This window comes from Pseudorca crassidens, chromosome 1 (genome assembly GCF_039906515.1).
Source record: "Pseudorca crassidens isolate mPseCra1 chromosome 1, mPseCra1.hap1, whole genome shotgun sequence".
Lineage (NCBI taxonomy): Eukaryota > Metazoa > Chordata > Mammalia > Artiodactyla > Delphinidae > Pseudorca > Pseudorca crassidens.
The window spans coordinates 149,108,020-149,129,356 of NC_090296.1; the positions used below are offsets into that span (position 1 = coordinate 149,108,020).

Genomic DNA, 21,337 nt, shown 5'->3' on the forward strand with positions numbered 1-21,337 from the left:
TATTTTTATTGAGAGCTCAGTATGTTCTAGGCTCATACAATCCTCACCTAAGTATTATGAGGTAAGTACTAAGTCACCCTTATTTTACAGGTGAGGAAACTGAGACACAGAGAGGTCACATTGCGTCCCTGTGACACACAGGGAGTAGCCAGTGGAGCTGAGATTCAAGCGCAGGCAGAGGGACTCCCCAGATGTATGTTGAACTGCTAGGTCATAATCCTCTCAAAAGCCTAAAGATTCGACCCCCTTAATCACTTTCTCGGCTTGTTTGTTGTTTCCTTTAGAACACATTATGATTTGATTTTTTCATCTGTTCACCTGTTATTGTCTGTTTCTCCTCCTAGCATATAAGCTGCAAGAGGATAGGGGCTTTGTTCACTGCTGCATCCCCAGAATCAAGTGTTTGGGCTCATAAACATTTGTGGAAGGAAGGAAGGAAGGAAGAGAGGGAGGGAGGGAGTGAATTCTGAGTATCAGTCAGCTTGATAGATGAGGTCTGATTAAAAAAATGCCTGTTATATTTTGTTTTTTTCTATCGACTGCTAATTGTGCACCGAGCGGTCTTGTTTTTAAAGAAAAACCCACCTGTGTCTTGCGCTGAAAAGAACAGAGGTCATCTTTAAGGTGACAGCAGGCAGTGCAGAGGGCAAAGCACTGCCCAGCTACATCCATCTGCCCTTTTTTTTTTTTTTAATAGTTATTTATTTTTATTGTTTTGGCTGTGTTGGGTCTTCATTGCTGTGTACGGGCTTTCTTCATTGTGGTGCGCAGGTTCCTCGTTGTGGTGGCTTCTCTTGTTGCAGAGCACGGGCTCTAGGCACACGGGCTTCAGTAGTTGCAGCACGCAGGCTCAGTAGTTGTGTCTCATGGGCTCTAGAGCGCAGGCTCCATAGTTGTGGCACACGGGCTTTGTTGCTCCACGGCGTGTGGGATCTTCCCGGACCAGGGCTCGAACCCGTATCCCCTGCACTGGCAGGCGGGTTCTTAACCACTGCGCCACCAGGGAAGTCCCATCTGCCCTTTACGTACATCTTCCCCTAGGTTACACTGAGACCCTGAAGGTACTGGCATGGCTCCGTATTGGAAGTCCCAAGCTTCCTTCTAGTATGTCACCTGGGTCATCTCTGGTGCGTGGGATTAGTAAAGTAGGAAAGAGGAGGCCTCTCATCTTTTTACTTTAAATATTCCTGTATTGTTTGAATTCCACCGCCCCCGCCCACCATGAGCATGTGTTATTTCTGAAATGAAACACAAGCAGTAAACAATATAAAAAGAAGAATTTGTAAGGCAGGGATTGGCAAACTACAGCCCATGAGCCAAATCTGGCCCACCACCTGTTTTGTTTTTTTTTTAATTTAATTTAATTTTTTTTAACATCTTTATTGGAGTAGAATTGCTTTACAATGTGGTGTTAGTTTCTGCTGTACAACAAAGTGAATCAGCCATATGCATACATATGTCCCCATGTCCCCTCCCTCTTGCGTCTCCCTCCCGCCCTCCCTATCCCACCCCTCTAGGTGGACACAAAGCACCGAGCTGATCTCCCTGTGCTATGCGGCTGCTCCACCACCTGTTTTATGAATCAGGTTTTCTTGGAACACAGGCACCTCCCTTCCTTTACATACGATCTATGGTTGCCTTAGTACAACAGTGGCAGAGTTTGAGTATGGAGACCAGATGGTCCACAAAACCAAAAATATTCACTCTCTGACATTCTATAGAAAACCTGTTCTGACCCTTGATCCAAAATAATTTATTTTAAATTCCTTATAGGTTCCCCCTCCCCTCTTAGAAACGAGACCTAGTGAAAGCAATGAACAGAACTGGGTTCTTTCTGCCTACTAGGAAGGTAATCACCGGCTATATCTTGTTAATTTATTCAACGGCTATGTTCTCTGCATATACAAAGAATATAAGATAATTGCTCAGCTAAAAAACAAACAAACCTTTCTTAGCATTTCTAGAAATACAAACGTCTGTCGGGATATCTGCAAGACTCAGGAACAACTACACTGACCACCCTGCTTGACTTTCCCTCAGAGCATCTGGTAACACTTGGCGTATTACACATTTATCTGATTATTGCCTGTTGTCCCACTGCCACCAGAATGTAAGTTTTACTACATTAGGGATATAGTAAGCATGATTTATGTAAAAGGAGCTTGATACTGAGGCAATCTAGATATTTGGTGTTATTGGAATTGATGGTGTTTATCGATTTCTTCTTGTGGTTTTGCAAAAAAGTTTAATGTATTTTGAGTCTACTTATTAAAGTAATAATGAAGCAACAACCCATTAGGGTTTCCCCGAGTAAAACTGAGAATATCCGTTCCGCAAAACATGTCACGAAGAAAATAAAAAGGCGAGGAACAAACTGGGAGAATATATTTGCAGCACGTGAAAATAAAAGATTAGTTTGAATATCAAGAATATATAGGGCTTCCCTGGTGGCGCAGTGGTTGAGAGTCCGCCTGCTGATGCAGGGGACATGGGTTCGTCCCCCGGTCCGGGAAGATCCCACATGCCGCGGAGCGGGCTCGCTGAGCCTATGCTCTGCAATGGGAGAGGCCACACCAGTGAGAAGCCCACGTACTGCAAAAAAAAAAAAAAGAAATATCTTTAATAGCTAAAATCTGGGCGATAACCAGTATGTCTACCAGCGGTAGATCACACACACATTCTTACTATAAAGAAAAGCAAAGGAACGACTAGTAGAAAATTCAGGATAGTGGTAACTCTGTGGGGTGAGGGAGGAAAAGGCATGTGATTGGAGGAGACGCAGGGAGAAGGTGAGTTTCTAAGGTCCTGGTAATATTCTGTATCTTAGGTTCAATAATGGAAATATGGGTGCTCATTTTTTTTCCCCTTAAACTATAAAAGTAGGTTTTATCCACTCTTTTGGATAAAATTTTAAAGTCTAAAAAATGTTTTAAGAGGGCATCTTTCATATCCGTTCTTCTAAGCCGCCTTCTTCGAGGCATCCCACCCTTTCCCAGACCTCATCTGCTGCTCTCCTCCAAGCTGGTTTTCTCTGCCTTGGCTAAGAAATCAGAGTCAAGAGGATCCACTGCTTACCCCCCTGGATCTTTTTTATCCCAGAAATCCTGGCCCACTCCAGGTCCCATCTTAGAAAGTTCTGGATGGGCTCGGGATCTACATGTGCCTCCCAGCCCCATCGAAGGGTCATCTGGAAGTCCAGGGAAGGGAGATCTGAAGGGCACTGAAACAGGAGACAATATCTGCACATGTCTGGAAGGCCCCGGGCCCTCCCACCCTGAAGCAGAGCCAGACAGGGCCAGGTGTCAACAAGTTGTGTCCGGCCAAATGGTAAAATCATTTAGCAGCAGAGTAATGATTAAGCTACGACAGGGTAGACTGTCTTAAACTAGAGTTTTCAGAGTTTTCTCTGTCTTGTTCTAAACCCAAACTCAGCCAGCCATTTAATGAGTGGGTCTAAGACCCCACTACCTCTTACAAAGCTTTTCTACCTACAGAATTTCATCTGATCCCACGATGACTGCGGTGGGGATTACTACCACTTTAGAGACGAAGAACAGGCTCAGAGCGGTTAAGAGAATTGCCCAAGGTCACACGGTATCATGGCAGAAAAACTCACAGCCAGGCCTGCTGTAGCCAAGATTCTTCCAATGGTCTCAGCCCCTTCTGGGTCTGTAAATGCTTCTGCACTCAACTCCCGCACATCCGGAGATGCTCTCCTTATGTATGCAGAGAGTTCTGACCAGCCCATGGCCTTCCCTCCCTGGGCCTGCCTGCAGAATACATTCAAGCTCCTTAACCTCCCAAAATCCGTACTCACAGTTCCTGGAATTCAAAAATATTGGCTTTAAAAGAAGCTGTAGACATTACTGTCTAGTTCAGTGATTTTAATCCTTCAGAATCACTGATACCTTTGAGAATCTGCTGAAGTTGTGGACCTTCTCCCCAGAAAAATGCCCATAGGTACAGACATCTCAAAGGGGCCACAGACCCCAAGACTCTTGTTAAGAATTGCAGATCAAGTATTACAATTTTGGTGTTTTCTCCAAAAAGTAAAACTAGAATTACCCTACAATCCAGAAATTCCACCTTTAGGTATATATCCAAAAGAACTGAAAGCAGGGTCTCCAAATATGTGTGTGTGTGTGTGTGTGTGTGTGTGTGCACACCCATATTCATAGCAGCACTATTCACAATAGCCAAAAGGTGGAAACAACCCAAATGTCCATCAACGGATGAATGGATGGACAAAATGTGGTCTATCCATACAATAGAAAATTATTCAGCCTTAAAAGGAAGGGAATGAAATGTCACATGAATGAACCTTGACAACATTCTATTAAGTGAAATAAGCTAGTCACAAAAGGACAAACACTGTGTGATCCCACGTCTATGAGGTACTTAGAGGAGTCAAATTCACAAAGACAGAAAGTAGAATGGTGGTTTCCAGGGTCCAGAGGAGGGGAAATGAGGAGTTAGTGTTTAATGGGTACAGAGTTTCAGTTTGGGAAGGTGAACATTTTCTCGGGATGGATGGTGGTGATGCTTGCCCAGCAATGTGAATGTACTTAATGTTACTGAACTGTACACTTAAAATTGGTTAAAACGGTGAATTTTATGTTACATACATTTTCCTCTGGCTGGGAAGGAATAGGGCCAGGCCTCCTTGTTCCAAGGGCTGCGTCCCAGGCCCTCTGCTGGGCAAGCTCTGTGTGAGCTCCTGCAGGCATGACTATGTCTTCTTTGCAGAAATCCTGGTAGGCAAGGCCTCAGGGAAGAGGAGGCATCGGAGTTGGACAGCATGGGATGTGATATTTATATGAACTTCGTCTATTGGCTTAGTAACCCTCACACATAAGGGAATGAGATGTACTGAGGATGACTTGTTCTTTCTAGCTTGGGGAGTAAAACAGTGCCATCCAATGGATTCCAAAACAAATTATTTTAACAAAAGATCCTACTGATGATATGTTTTATAACCACTTCGCATGAATTCTGAAAGAAGGTTTGGGCTTTCCTCTTTATAAAGACTTATTGACAATATAATTAAACATCAACAACAAAGATGTCCATCTATTACATATCCAGCTCTTGGTCCAAGTTTGAATGTGTGGGGGTGTGAAGAGAAGAATCATACGCGGGAGCCATTTAGTGATCAGTTTTACCATATAACGTATTTTGGCAATTTTGTCACGCCACTAAATATTGTTCTATAGCATCGTTTACGATGGTTACAGAATAATGCGTTGTACAGACATGATAAAAACGAAATCCCTGTTGCTGGAAACTTAGATTGTTTGCAAGTTTTCACTTTTACTAACAGTGTAGCAGTGATTATCCCATATAAGCCCACGTCATCTTCTTGATTATTTCCTAAGGATAAATTCCTGGAAGCCAAATTGCTAGATTAGACTTTTGATTCAAAGTATACTTTAGAAGGTTTGTACCAACTTGGTGTGTAAAATTAGCAATATAATTTTTTTTTTTTTTTTTTTTTTTTTGCGGTACGCGGGCCTCTCACTGCCGTGGCCTCTCCCTTTGCGGAGCACAGGCTCCGGACGCGCAGGCTCAGCGGCCACGGCTCACGGGCCCAGCCGCTCTGCGGCATGTGGGATCTTCCTGGACCGGGGCACGAACCCGTGTCCCCTGCATTAGCAGGCGGACTCTCAACCACTGCGCCACCAGGGAAGTCCCAGCAATATAATTTTAAAGTAACTATTTATCCAAACATTTACCACCAATGGGTATTATAATTCAAATATTTATACCAGCTTATAATTTAAATGGCATTTGATTCTTTAAGTGTATTTTAAAATATATCTATTAGATTATTTGATTAAATCTGTAAGTGATTCTTTTGGGCAATAATCTCTTCAAATAAATACTGAGCAACCTCTTCAAATAAATATTTGTACCAAGTTTATAATTTAAAATGGCATTTCAATGTTTAAATGTATATATATTTGATATAGTCATTTGAATGTGATTATTATGGACAATAATCTCTTATGATAGTCTCTTCACATCCTGTGCTCTTTGATAAAGAGTGCCTCATCATTTGATTATTAAATATATTTTTACATTATATGTCATTTGCTTTATAATGTCACCCCAGTTTGTCACTAGGTTATGCTATTTTTTCTTTTACTATGCAAGTTTTTTATTTTTAATCAATCAAATCTAGAAATGTATTCCTTTGTGGTTTCAAGCAGTAATGACATAGCTATGGTCAGGTGAGTACAGAATACTGAAGCAGCTGTTGGCAGGGGCTAGAGTCAGGGTCATGAAGGTTTCTAGACTCTAGAATCTGAAAGACTGAGCCTTTTCAGTCTTAAGACTTCCCACCTGGAATTCTTCTATCTGGTAAAGCACGTGCTGCATCTTTTTCATCTTCAGTTGCCCTGGCTATTCTTGGCACTTTGTTCTCCCATACAAATTTTAGGATCACCTTGTCAGTTTCCTGACAAAAAGTCCTGTTGGGATTTTTACTGGAATCATTATTAATCCTATAGGTCAATTTGGGAAGAATATATTAAAAATGAGCCTTCTTATCCATTAACATCGTATAACCCTCATTAAGTTAGGTTTTAATGTCCTTCAAAAAAGTTTTATGATTTTCTCCAGAGTATGTCTAACGTGTGTTAGATTATTCCCAGTTACTCAATATTTTTAAAAGCTATTGTAAATGGTATCTTTGTTTTTAATTGAATTTAAAACATTTTTAACTGATTTATAGAAATAGGATTGACTTTTCTATATTGATTTTTGTGTCCAGCAACCTAACTAAATTCTTATTACATCTAATAATTTGTAGATACTTTCTGGTGTAGCTGTCTGGTGTCATCCAGACATCATAATCTGAGTTTTATTTATTTTTCATTTCTTTAAATATCTTTTACTATGGTATAATCTACATATCATAAAATCTACCCCTTTTAAGTGTACATTTCAATGATTTTTGGTAAATTTAGTGAGCTGTGCAGCCACAATAATTTGGCTTTAGAACATATTCATCCTTTTTATTTTTCCATGTCTTATACCTTTTTCATTTCTTTGACTCTACTGCATTTGCTAGGGGCTTTGTGTAATTTTGAGCAGAAGTGAGAATGGTCCTATGGCTAATTCCCAATCTAAAATGGAATAATGCTTCCACTGTTTTACCACTCAGTACAATGCTTGGTGTTTCAGTTTGTTTTGAGATAATCTGTTCATAAAGTTGCTTTCTAGCCCTGGTTTGATATGAGTTTGGTTTGGTTTTTAATCATGAATGCGATATTACATTCCATCAAATGTTTTGTCTGTGTCTGTTGAGATGATCATATGATTTTCCTCTAAAAAGGGAAGCTTCCAATTAGTCTCCCCACCGTGGAGGGCGCTCTAGGGTTTGTTTACTGTCCCCTGAGCTCCACCAGACTGGAAAACCAATGCTCAGGTTAACCTAGTCCAGGAAATTCCTTCCAAGAGAAAACTGGCTTCAAAGCTCCTCATCTTTACCTAGTATTTGGCCTACATAGTCTTTATTTTCTTACCAGTTCATGCATCTAAGATTTTTCCATTTTATTTAGTAGTGCTAGTTTGTTTTTGCTTTTTATTTTTTTTCCATAAGGAGAGTTGGTCCTCACCCCAAGTGCATCTTACAGCAGAAAACAGAAGTGGCCAGATCTTTCAGGTTCAGTACTAAGTATGTTTTGTAATCTGAAACTGGCATGAATGGGGTCTCTCTTGGGATTCCCACTGTCATCACACACGCCATCCTCAGAGAAAGGCTGTCCCCACGTCAAACTCTGCGAAAGAGTAGACAAAACCCCCTCCCCGGTTCAGGGGAAAGAGTCAGGAGTCAGAAAACATGAGTTGCTTCCAATAGATATAAACCACCTACATCAAGTTATAAAAACAATGAACGGAAAAAAAGGCTTTGCCACCTTAGCTTCTGTAATTGTCAATCTTATTATCGTTTCCCATTAACTGCTGAAATTTGGCAGACAAAAGTAAGTTTACTAAATAGTTCAGGAGGGAAAAAAGGGGGAACTGGTTTACAGAAGATGCAAGCAGCAGACAAACGGGATCAGAAATCAGGTCTCTGGAAACCTAGGTTAGCTGCTCTCACACCCCAAAGGCAGGCTGTTGGATATGCTTCTTTCCCTTCTAAGTCTCCTGGACCTCTGGGACAGTACCACCTCTGTAGCTTCACTGATGACTCCCCTAGGTGAGCAGGGCCCCATCCTTCCAAGATCTCCCATTACAGGTACTGATCTAAGACCAGGAAGTAGCCTGCAATGTGCTGGGACACACACTCACGGGAGCATAGCCCACGCCCTTACACCTTCCCTCCACCACCATTTCTCTCCCTGCGTGCCCAGAAGGGGTGTTCCGAGAGTTGAAAACAAGCATCCCTCAGTTGCTCTTTTTCTAGTCAGTGATCAAAGGACTGAAAAGACTCAGCTCAGGTTTTCCAAAGAAGCAGGCCTGTTCTCCCTCCTAGCCAGGTCACAGTGAGATGGTCTTCATCGTTCTTGTTTCACAGCCAGAATCCACTGCCCTCTCTATTTGGATGCCACCTGTACTTTACCGCTACAGGCTTTACATCTTGGCTTCTTCAAAAGTTATCTATCGTCTTTTACAGAACAAAAACACACACCTTGAGACCTACTGCATAGCCCAGGGAATTCTGCTCGATATTACGTAACAACCTAAATGAGAAAAGAATTTGAAAAAGAATAGATCCATGTATATGTGTAACTGAATCACTTTGCTGTACACCTGAAGCTATCACAACACTGTTAACCAACTATACTCCAATATAAAATAAAAAGTTTAAAAAAACATATACACTTTGAGAAAGGTAGTGACGTTTGTAAGCTCCGAGGGTTTCTTCTTAAATCTGGACAGAATGTTTTCTTTGATGGAGAGATAAAGGGAAAAAACTGCACGAGCCCGCACATTCTGATCCATGCATCCTTTATTCCGTGACCAACCGCTGTGTCGTATCCAAGCAACAGTACACAAGCTGGCAATCAACCGCAATCCAGCTGTACAACAATCTGAGGCTTACAGTACATTTAAGGCTTTTAAATTTGGAAAAAAAAAATTTTTTTTAATAAAACCAAAGAACCCTCAAACCCAAACCCCCAACCAACACAAGTAGTGTAGCAGTTTTAAGCATCTTCCACTTCTGATGCTTACGGGCGCAACTCCAGTGTCAAAACCCAAATAACTCCTAAACTAAAAAGATTAGTTTAGTGGAATTTTAATTACATAAATTTTTCAAAGCATAAACTTGTCATTTTTTGTCTTGGAAATGTTATAAAATTTTTTTAATAGCAAAACCTAGGAATAAAAACGTATTAACAAAATGTATTCAATCATTTACATTACAAACAAGGAATCTGCAGTTCATTGTTGTAGCCTGACAAAAGAAAACTATCCATTAAGAATCTATGCACAAGGTAATTGCATATATGTACAGTACTTTAAAAAAGCCTACAAGGAGGGCTTTACAGAAGGAAGGTCGGCTAGGTTCTTTGTGAGACCAACCAGACGATCAAAATATTAAAACTCTGTGGACTAGTAATAAATTTACACTTAAAAAAAACCCCAGTTTCCTTTTAAGAATATTCCAGTTATATTCATATGGTTCCAGTTGATGAAGTCGTTCATGATCGTTCCAGTAAATTACCCTTTAATTGATTTGTTTGGGGGAAAGACCGGAGTGTGAACAAAAATTAACGAAGGGATTTCCATCACGATGATTTCCAGTTACACTATCACAGCTTCACAAATGGATTGGACCCATGAATCTAGTGGCTGAAAGAGAGCTGCAGCTCACATAATGAGAACACGGGTGGAGAGAGGCTGAGTCCTGCGTAAATGAATCCTACGTGGTGGGTAAGGAATAGAAAGGGGTGTGAGCATCTTTTATAGCAGGAGAAAACGGTCCCCCCACTCAGCTCTCATTCCCATTCTGCAAGGCGATGAAGCTGGGAATCACAACCGTTCAGTTTAACATGATGTGTGAGTTAGTAGAACCTCTGGATGTGAAAGACCGAGATGCCCTCAGCTCTTTGAGTAGGACGCCTGAAAAGCTGGGCGCTTCCTCGTGGTTATCCCGCCATGACAGCTATCCAGGTAAAGCATGTGCAAAACCGAGGATTCCTGTGTTCACAGTAGATGAGGTAAAAGCAAGTCATCTTCTTCAGGAATTAGGAAGTTCGTGAGATATGAACTGTTTTAGCCTTTCTAGGTATTGTGCATAAAGCTCTATGTCATTATGGCCAGCCCCTTCGACCCAGAGGGGCTCCACGGCCCGGGGACAGCGCTCGTACATGGCCAGGCCATGGGAGAAATCGATGACCTCGTCCTCTGTGCCGTGAATGACCAACACGGGAGAGGTAACTTTAGATATCTTGTCAATGCTGCAAGACAGGAAAGGGGGAGGGGGAGAAAAAGGACTCCTTTAGTTATGCTCACAGACGACAGACATCACACTTCATGGAACCGAGGCGGTGTTCACAGGCAAGGGAGGTAAGCACGCGAGGGTGTTTTCCCCCCTCACTTTTCTAGTAATTCACTTTTTAAAAAATTAATTTTGCATTTTGCAATAATTCTGGATTTACAGGAAAGGTACAAAGATAACACAGAGCTCCTATCCACCCCAACCCCTTTCCCATAAGGCCAACACCACGCGTTACCCATAGTACATTGCTCAAAACCGAAAACCAGCGTCGGTACATCACCAAACTCCAGACTTTATTTGGATTTCATGAGTTTTTCCACTGAAGTTTTTCCACTTTTTCCACTTTCCATGAAGTTTTTCTGTTCCAAGATCCAACTGAGAACACCACACTGCAGTTAGCCACACTGTGTTTCTGTTAAAGTATTTTATTAAAAACAGAACTCCTAAATGTCGTCAGACTAGCAATCCAGTAACTACTATTTCTGATATATTCATATTTTGGAGAGAGGATTTTTTTTTTTAAATAAACAAGCTAGACCTTAACATAGCAGAATGAACGCCTCTTTTGAAATCTGAGCACTGACTCCACGGCCACTCAAGTTTTCAGGACTCTTTCCGTGTAAGCCACCTTCAGCATCGATTAACAAGATCCTCAGAAACCTCATTTCATAGAAACAAATACCTCATTTTTAAATAAAAACCATACTATTTAGCTTGAAAACTTAATGTACAACATCTAGATTGAATTCTGAATGATTTCTGACTGTTTACAAAAATCAAAGCTACCCACAAAGGATGAATATTTGAGCATCTCCAAAAGAATGTGCTGCAGACTCTGAAAGCGTTTCCCAAAGAGGAATTAAGAAGACTGTAAACCTTGTTGGGCTGCGTGTGTAGGCAACTTCTCTGACAGAGGTAACTGTCATTTCACCTGCAAACACATGGAGACAGGCGACCCTCTGTCCATTCTGGCCTCCTGCCAGAGACTCCCTTACTGTTGACTTTCTGTATCTGATTCTAGCCAAAGTTACAGAGGGATCAAATTGGTACTAACCGTAGGGATCATTTTGTTAAAAGTCATAGCTAACGTTTGCTCAGCACTGACCACAGCCAGGTGCTTTGCACCTTACATACAAAACCGCATTGCATCTCCAATGAGCCACAGTGAAAGAGGAAGGACCATCTCTGTTAAACCAAAGAGGTAAACTGAAGCTTGGAGAGATCATTAAAGGACAGACATGAGGCTGTGGTGATAGTACAGAGCTCTGACATCCATTACACATTCCAAAGATCTACAAACAGCTGTCACAGAGCCTTATTAACAACTCAGGAAGTTGCCAGCCACCTCAAGACATCCGGGAAGATTGCAAAATCTCATCAGCCATGTCATTTGCCAAGGTCAGGGCCACTGTGGAAGGGGTCAACTTTGCAGATTAGGAATCTTGTTTAGAAATCTACTTTCCTTTCATATTTAAATTTTAAAGTGACTTCTTCTAAGAATGCAGTAGTCCAGTTATATTCAATTTAAAAATCTATTTACTGACAGCTCCATGCTGCATGAGTTAGGAGACTCTCTGCAACCTGGAGGATGGGTGTACCTGAGGTTAAATGCCACCATCTGATTCTAAATGTGAAGGAGGTAAAAGAAAATAAACCACCAACCAAATACTAATCAGGACTCTTTATCTCTAATTTTTTAATACTAAAAAAGAAATGAGAAAGTGCCTTCCTTTGAAGACCGGGGCAGGGACTTCCCTGGTGGCGCAGTGGTTAAGAATCCGCCTGCCAATGCAGGGGACATGGGTTCGAGCCCTGCTCCGGGAAGATCCCAAATGTGGTGGAGAAACTAAGCCTATGAGCCACAACTACTGAGCCCGTGTGCCACAAACTACTGAAGCCCGTGTGCCTAGTGCCCACAACAAGAGAGGTCACTGCAATGAGAAGCCCACGCACCACAATGAAGAGCAGCCCCCACTCGCCGCAACTAGAGAAAGCCCACGCGCAGCAACGAAGACCCAACACAACCAGAAATAAATAAATAAAATTAATAAATTTTTTTTTAAAAAGAGAGAGAGAGGGACACAGACACAAGTGTGCATTTGGTAGCAATGGACACCGTAAGAAAACATTCCCCAAATTCAATTAATGATGAAAGTCCATGTGACTGTTAATGGTTTGAAATCTATCATATTAATACTTTATGGTACTGAACAGGATGAATGGCCTTTTCTGGCTGTTTCCACTCACCAACCTTAATTAAGCAGCTTAAACCGCTTAACTTTCTACGCCTCAGTTTCCTAACTATAAAATGAGTCTTGTGAGATAAGAGGCGTGAAATGTTTAGCCGTGGACTGGCAGATCAGACAAACCCAGTAAAGACTAGTGGCTGGTTTCCTATTAATGAATAAGCTATAATTAGTTGTCGTGGCTGTACTTTAAGGTATACGCTAATTTAAGAGTCAGGGGGGAAACCGATTCATTTTGTTGCCAGGGTAACTCCTAGCATAGCTTCCCGCAAACATGCTAAATATCTCCCTTTCAACAAACCGGCCTCTCAATACCCATTCAGCGCAAATAAGGCCACATTCGAGTCGCACATGGGCCCTACTTAGCATTCTCAGCCACGCCACTGGCAATTTGCAGTTCGTTCAACTTTCCCATGAAGCTGAACTTCCTTGAACCCGGTACAGGGTGCACAGAAATGAAGTTCACCCAAGGTGTTGAGAGAAAGTTTCTTCCTGTGAAACAGGCCAGTCTGTGGAACAGATGTTTATGCAACCAAATGATGTTCTTTTTCTCTCCCAGCAATAACAGAATGACAGCAATGAACAGGTCCATCAAAATCCGAAAACTGTACATTCTTCTGTGGAGGCTTTTTCTACAGTGTGGCCGTGTGAGTCCTGTTGTCAGAACCTCGGTCCGTTTAGCAACGTACCATGGGCAAATAGTTTTTAGCAAATACTGTCCTCAGCTCAGATTTTAAAAAACAAGCAGACGTTTTCAAAGAGAGGTATTCAAGAAAGCAGTGTGCTCGCTGCTTTTGCATGTATACACAGCTGCCCGTTTTTCTTCCTTCTATTAGGGGACTAGAAGACAGCAGGGACTGGGGCGGCAGGGGCTCTGCTGCCCCTGGGGCGCCGGCAGGAGGGGGCCCGGCTGTGGGCTCTCATGCACACGCTTCCAGCGGAGGGTGCCGGCCCCTCTGCAGGGGAGGGGGTCTTCAGGCACAAGTGGGCGGCAGGAGGAATGAGTGGTCGCACTGGTCTGGGGCGGTGGGGAGGGGAGGGAAGGACCATCCACTTACACGGTCCCTGCAGCCCATTACCAGCTTGCAAATAGCTCACGTCACTTTTTCTCCTACCTATCGGCCTGACTGAAAACGTAACAGAAATTTCAAAATTGGGGATGCTTGCGGTTTTTCTTTGAGTGTCTAGACCATGCTAATGGCCTCATCACAGATTTTGCACTTAGCTCTCATGATTCAGCAATACATGTCCATCTGAGCGAATGAAAGAACACTGGACTAGATGTTCCTTTAAGACATGTGGGCACTTTTTTTTTTATCCTGCACGTCCAGCTAAACCAATTAATCCTGGATATCGGTACAAGCAAGGTCCTTATACATCATCTGGTAGATTGTTTTACAAATGAGTCCAGCCCAGAGGACCAGGTTTCCGGCTGGTGTACATGTCATATCCACCTCCACGTTCCCTGAGGAGCGCAGCACAGGGGCTGACGTCCGGCTGCATTCAGGAGACATTTATTAGTAGCCCACAATTAACGGTGGCATCTGATGTGAAGCTGGGTCACCGGACGCCTTAGCACTTGTTGGGCAGGAGTGAGCTTACCTGGGGAAAGCATCAAAGCAGTACGTTTTCCTGGTATCGGGAAAAGCCACGCGCAATCCAGACATCAGAGGCGAATGGAGAATTACGGCTGCACACTCGTACCTGGAGGCCAGGTCTACCGTGGGGACAGTCCCAATGCTCTGACCATACAGGATGATGTTCTCGGGGCTTACGCCATACCTGGAGAAATCAGAGGGCACGGGCCGTTAGCTGATGTGTGAAAGAAAAAGAGAGTGAGACCAACACCACAGTATCATGAACTCACAAAACTCCCACACCTGCCAGTTTAGAACCACATCATCTCACGGGTACCCTATAGCTGAAGATGGATGTGAACGCCACAAAAATGTTAGGGGCCTATCTCAGGACTAAGTGACTGAGATTCTGTCCTCCACAATTTTTGCAAAAATAATAAACATGCCATTTTTTTCTAGAAATTAACTACATGAATGCATCATAAACTTCACTTCAGTGTTCCCAGAGTCATTTCATTTCCTACTCTCCCCTCCTGAGTTTCTCTGACCATCCTAAATGTATTTCTGAAATAAAAACAGAAGCATGTTTGCTAGATCATAATATTATTAGAGTCCTTGAAATGAGGTTTTAATAAAATACAAAAGAAATGAACATTTATCATCAGGAAAAGGTACTGGGAGACAATTAATTTAAAGGCAAATATATTTTCTATAGCCTCTCCTTGGGGTTTAACCCTTCCGAGTCTTTCAATCCATCAATGGTCTCCTCCTCCACTGTCCGCCAAGGTTTAGCTGGGTAAACAGCTGCGTGGAATACAGGCTTCATTTCCTGGCCTGTCTGGCAGCCTGGTGTGCAGACGACTAAGCTTTGGGCGTGGGCTGTGAGCAAAAGTGACATGGACAACCTGCAGGCCATAACTTTAAACGGAAGGCTCCACGCCCTCCCCTTCCCGTCGGTGGGGAGGAGACGTGATGGTGAGCTACCCTGGCCCAAGTAGAAGGACGAGCATCCCAGATGTGATGGAGGAACAAAACAGACGAATCCCAGGAATACAGGTACGCTACATATGAACCTACAAAGGATATCCAGAATATATTAAGGGTACGTAGAAATAAAGAAGAAAAAGACAGACCAAAGAAAGGAAGACATATCGCAGAAAAGAAAACATGATGCCTAATAAACACGTAAAAAGGTGTGATGCTTGAGCTTCCCCGGTGGCGCAGTGGTTAAGAATCCGCCTGCCAATGGAGGGGACACAGGTTTGGGCCCTGGTCCGGGAAGATCCCACATGCTGCGGAGCAGCTGGGCCCATGCGCCACAACTGCTGAGCCTGCGCTCTGGAGCCCACGAGCCACAACTACCAAGCCCGCCGTGCCACAACTGGTGAGGCCCACGCACGTGGAGCCCGTGCTCCGCAATAGGAGAGGCCACCGCAGTGAGAAGCCCGCGCACCTCAACAAAGAGTAGCCCCCGCTCGCCGCAACTGGAGAAAGCCCGTGCGCAGCAATGAAGACCCAACACAGCCAAAAATAAATAATGATAAATAAAAAAATTTTAAAAACTTAAAAAAAAAAGATGTGATGCTCAACCTCGTTAGTATGTGAACATGCAAATTAAATCCACAATTTATTTTTTTACACCTAAAAGGCAAAAACTAAAAAGTCAGACAATGTCAAGGGATATAGCAAGGACATGGAAAAGTGGAAGTCTGTGACATTGCTGCAGGAATATAAATTGGCATGAGCCCTTGGGAAGATAATGTGATATTATCTGCTGAAGTTGAAGGCTATAACCCAACGATTCCAACTTCTTTGCATAAATACCTACTGTAGTTTACAGGGCAGTAGGACGTGCTTTCTTTTCTTTTTTTTTTTTTGCTGGGTAATGTAGTTTTTTATTATTATTACATTATTATTTTTAATTGAAGTAGTTGATTTATAATGTGCCAACGTCTACTATACAGCAAAGTGACTCAGTTATACGCATATACATTTTTTTTAATTTTAAAAAAATATTTATTTATTTGTTTATTTTTGGCTGCATTGGGTCTTCGTTGCTGTGCTGGGGCTTTCTCTAGTTGCGGCGAGCGGGGGCTACTCTTCCTTGCAACGCACGTCCTTCTCATTGCAACGGCTTCTCTTGCTGCGGAGCACGGACTCTAGGTGCACGGGCTTCAGGAGTTGTGGCTCACGGGCTCTAGAGCACAGGCTCAAGTAGTCGTGGCGCACGGGCCCAGCCGCTCCGCGGCATGTGGGATCTTCCCAGACCAGGGCTCGAACCCGTGTCCCCTGCATTGGCAGGCAGATTCTCAACCACTGCACCACCAGGGAAGTCCTATACATTCTTTTTTTAAAATATACTTTTCCATTATGGTTTATCCCTAGGACATGCTTTCTGATAACAGCCTTCAGGGAAAAGAACTGTCAGTCTAGAGCTGAGGCGGGTGGCAGGATTTCACTGAGCTGCCTCCCCCTCAGGCTCCCTCAAACTTCACAGGAAAATGGGGGCCCTTAGGAAGGAATCTGGGGAGGGAATGGCTATTTCTGGCTGGTAAGTGCTGTTCTGTGCTTTATAGAGAGGCGACATCTGGGCTGTGCCGAGAGGGGCGGACAGGAGCTGAACACGTGCGGATAAAAAGGACCGTCGGTAAGCAGCATGAAGTCACACAGGGCCGGGGTGGAGTCCAGGGAGCAGCTTGGGGGGCTGGAGGGCTGAGGCGAGGCTGGGCAGGCCATCAGGGGGAAGATAAGGAGGTAGAGCTTGTCCTGGAGGAGGTGAGGGGCCACTGGAGACGTTCAGGTCAAGGGGACAGGAACAAGGCTGTGCTTCGTGAAGATTCATCTTCCTGCAGCACGCAGGGCATGACAGAGCATAAAAAGGGAGCAGGTAAGGGACTATTAAGAATCCTACAGGGAAGAGGAAACAGGAATGTAAAAATCGAAGACAAACCAACCAACAAAAGAGAGGTGCTCTCCTCCCCAGACACAGGTAGGAAATCACCTGCGCAGAACGAGGATGCACCCTCTCTTTCTAAAGGGAAGTTTCTGTGTGGCCCCAGCCCTTTGAACTTTGACACCATCTAATACAACTGTGCCTGTGGAGGGGGCTCCCAAGATGCACGTTTTGTCTGACGTTCTTGCCTGGGCTTCAGTTCAGTTGGAAGAACAGGTTATTAAAAAACGGTTGGGCTTCCCTGGTGGCGCAGTGGTTGAGAGTCCGCCTGCCGATGCAGGGCACACGGGTTTGTGCCCCGGTCCGGGAAGATCCCACATGCCGCGGAGCGGCTGGGCCTGTGAGCCATGCCGCTGAGCCTGCGCGTCCGGAGCCTGTGCTCCGCAACGGGAGAGGCCACGACAGTGAGAGGCCCGCGTACCGCAAAAAAAATAAAAATAAAAATAAAATAAGATTAGGGGTCTCCTTCTCCCCCCACAATTTGCATCAAAAGTAGGCTATGACATCCCAAAGCACGAGGGCCATGGGATGCTGCATGCGGTGGGGTGTGGAGGTCAGAAGGTAACTGAAGGTAAGAGCACCTCCAAACCTCACATGTGAAGTGTAGGCTCTTTCCACAGTGGCCGTCCCGTGGCAGGATATTTTGCTATTAATGATAAACAAATAGATCATAAACCAAAAAAGGAAGAGGAAGAGGAAAATGAAAACTGAATGCAGTTACTGAAGGACAGAGGATTAAGAGATGATTAATACTAAAAATCAAAAATAAAGCAGAAGACTTCCATATTGAAATGGCATCAGACTCGCCCTTACCTTCTTTGATCAAATTTGCGGAATGATGAAAATCACATAGGATAACCTATCCCAGTAATGAGTATTATCGTTATAGTCGAACCTATTTTCTCAGCATCTTTTTTTTTTTAACATCTTTATTGGAGTATAATTGCTGTATAACATAGTGAATCAGCTATGTGCATACATATATCCCCATATCCCCTCCCTCTTGCGTCTCCCTCCCACCCTCCCTATCCCACCCCTCTAGGTGGTCACAAAGCACCGAGCTGATCTCCCTGTGCTATGTGGCTGCTTCCCACTAGCTATGTATTTTACATTTGGTAGTGTATATATGCCCATGCCACTCTCTCACTTTGTCCCAGCCTACCCTTCCCCCTCCCTGTGGCCTCAAATTCATTCCCTATGTCTGCATCTTTATTCCTGTCCTGCCTCTAGGTTCTTCAGAACTTTTTTTTTTTAGATTCCATATATATGTGTTAGCATATGGTATTTGTTTTTCTCTTTCTGACTTACTTCACTCTGTATGACAGACTCTAGGTCCATCCATCTCACTACAAATAACTCAATTTCGTTTTTTTTATGGCTGGGTAATATTCCATTGTACATACGTGCCACATCTTCTTTATCCATTCATCTGTCAATGGACACTTAGGTTGCTTCCATGTCCTGGCTATTGTAAATAGTGCTGCAATGAACACTGTGGTACATGACTCTTTTTGAATTATGGTTTTCTCAAGGTATATGCCAAGTAGTGGATTGCTGGGTCATATGGTAGTTCTATTTTTAGTTTTTTAAGGGACCTCCATACTGTTCTCCATAGTGGCTATATTAGTTTACATTCCCACCAACAGTGTAAGAGGGTTCCCTTTTCTTCACACCTTCTCCAGCATTGATTGTTTGTAGACTTTTTTTTTTTTTTTTTTGCGGTACGCGGGCCTCTCACTGTCGTGGCCTCTCCCGTTGCGGAGCACAGGCTCCGGACGCGCAGGCTCAGCGGCCAGGGCTCACGGGCCCAGCTGCCCCGCGGCATGTGGGATCTTCCTGGACTGGGGCATGAACCCGCGTCCCCTGCATCAGCAGGCGGACTCTCAACCACTGCGCCACCAGGGAAGCCCCTGTTTGTAGATTTTTTGATGATGGCCATTCTGACGGGTTTTTTTCTCAGTATCTTGATACTGTGTTTTATATCCTGCTCCATGGACCTTGGGGGCCACACTGAATAAATAAAGGAGAAATGGGCACAGGCTCAAGGAGCAGAGGTGGGTGTGTGGTTACTGGAACAGCCTTTTCTCTTGAGGGCCCTGAATCTGTCCATCCTCTGAGATCATGATCTTGAAACGCCTTATGGAGAAGCCTGACACACCCAGTACCAATCTCAACAAATTCCACCTTGGACACACAGACATTCGTAGCCTTAATGACAACAAACACTTTGCAACTCAACATTTTCACTGGAAAACTTCATCACGTAAAACAGTAGCCATTAAATAGGGGAAAATATGACAACTGGCATGACATTAAAACAAAGAACATCCGGTCATCAGAAGACATCAGTAAGAAAGTAAAAAGGCAAGTGGGAAAAGATATTTGCCACACGTATAACCAACAAAGGGCTCACATCTACAAAATATAAAGAACACATCAGTGGGGGAAAAAAATGACCAAATACAGAAAAGCAGCATTTTACAAAATGGGCATTTCATAAAAGAAGAAATCTAAATGGCAGGGAGGGAAGAAAGGGAGGGAGGGAGGGAAACTCAACTTCATTAGTAAAAACGAAATGAAATTTCACCAATGAAAACCACAATGTGGTACTAACAAAAATTTAAAAGTTGACAATATCAAGTGTTGACAAAAATGTGACCACAGGAACTTTCATTCACTCCTGATGGGGTTGTTAAGTTGATAGAAGCCCTTTACAAAAAGTAAAGGTGAAGACATAATAACACGTACACAGTGACCTAGCAATTCTACTCCCAGGTATATTCACCACAGATTAGAAATGTCTTCAAGACCATTTGTGAGCGGTTGGAGACAACCCTAAGGGGTGTCAACAGGAGGGCGGATAAGTGGATGGGGGTGAAGTCGTGCCACAGAATATCACAGGGCAACGCTGATGAATCTTAAAGGCTTGCTGTTAATCAGAAGGGACAGACACAAAAGAACACATGCTGTACAACACCATGTGCAAAAAACTTAAACCCACCCGAATTAAACTTTACTGTCTAGGGATACTTAACTGAAAGAAAAGCAAGGACGTGAAGCCCTAAAAACCAGGATAGCGGTTAAGGATGGGGGAGGGGAACGGGTAATGGCTGGGAAGAAGCATGTCATTTTGGGGGGCTTATGAATCGCTGGTTATAGTCTATGTCTTTTTTTTTTTTTTTTTTTTTTGCTACGCCACTCGGCATGCTGGATCCTAGTTCCCTGACCAGGGCTCAAACCCTCGCCCCCTGCAGTGGAAGCATGGAGTCTTAACCACTGGACCGCCAGGGAAGTCCCTATAGTCTGTGTCTTGTCACGCGTGTTCCTTTTACAGTTCATTAATCCAGATATATACATCTTATGAACATTTCTATCTGGCTACTTCTATCTGTTATATTTCGCAACAAAAAATATTTTTAAAAAGTTCGCCAGATATTTCAGATATGGAGACAACCCTCCTCAAAACTGTTACAACTCATGATAGATTTTGTGCTAAAAACAAATCTCCTAAGGAAACATGAGGCCATTAAAAATTATGTCTCAAGAGCTAATGTGGGGAAAACTCATGTTGAAATGTTCCATAAAAAGCAGCCTACAGAAAACAGGGTCACAACTATGTTCCTTCCAACAAAATCTATATATGGAAAAGGGACTTGAAAGTAATATATTAAAATGATAATAATGGTAATGTTTCTTCTTTCAAAATTTCATTTCTAATTCGGGTAATTATTAGGTAGTGATTTGTTAAAATAAATAAATAAAGGAAACGGTATTGCCGGACCTTTTTGCATGGAGTCAGCAAGCTTTCTTTACAGTGTCTGTATTTGAAAAGGCTTTGAAAACTGTAACATGCTAGTGAAGTGTTCAGATTCGTCAGTATTACATTGAGGACTTTTCCACTGTTTTTCCGTTTATTAGACTGTTTATTATACTGTCTGACAACACATGAGATGCCTAGGAGGTGGGGATGGGGGCTAATTCTTTGAAGGTATGGAAGATTTTCGGGAAAACTCTAAGAGGCCTCTGTTCCAACACCCGCCGCCTGCAGATGAGGATGTTGAAGTGGAGGGTCCTTTTCATGGTACCACTAGGGTGTTGTTTTTGACAAAAA

At 43.2% G+C, this 21,337-nt stretch overlaps 1 protein-coding gene across 1 annotated transcript in view; it reads right to left on the bottom strand.

Annotated features, from left to right (window-relative positions):
- Positions 1-8,938: 8,938 nt before the first annotated feature.
- The window catches only part of ABHD17C (abhydrolase domain containing 17C, depalmitoylase), a 56,744-nt gene continuing 44,345 nt past the window's right edge, over positions 8,939-21,337 (bottom strand). Inside the window, exons 2-3 of the mRNA XM_067698641.1 lie at positions 14,299-14,478; positions 8,939-10,409 (exon numbers count right to left, since the gene is read on the bottom strand). Coding sequence (XP_067554742.1) covers positions 10,190-10,409; positions 14,299-14,478 — 400 coding nt within the window. The 3' untranslated portion in view covers positions 8,939-10,189. The remainder of the gene's footprint in view (positions 10,410-14,298; positions 14,479-21,337) is intronic.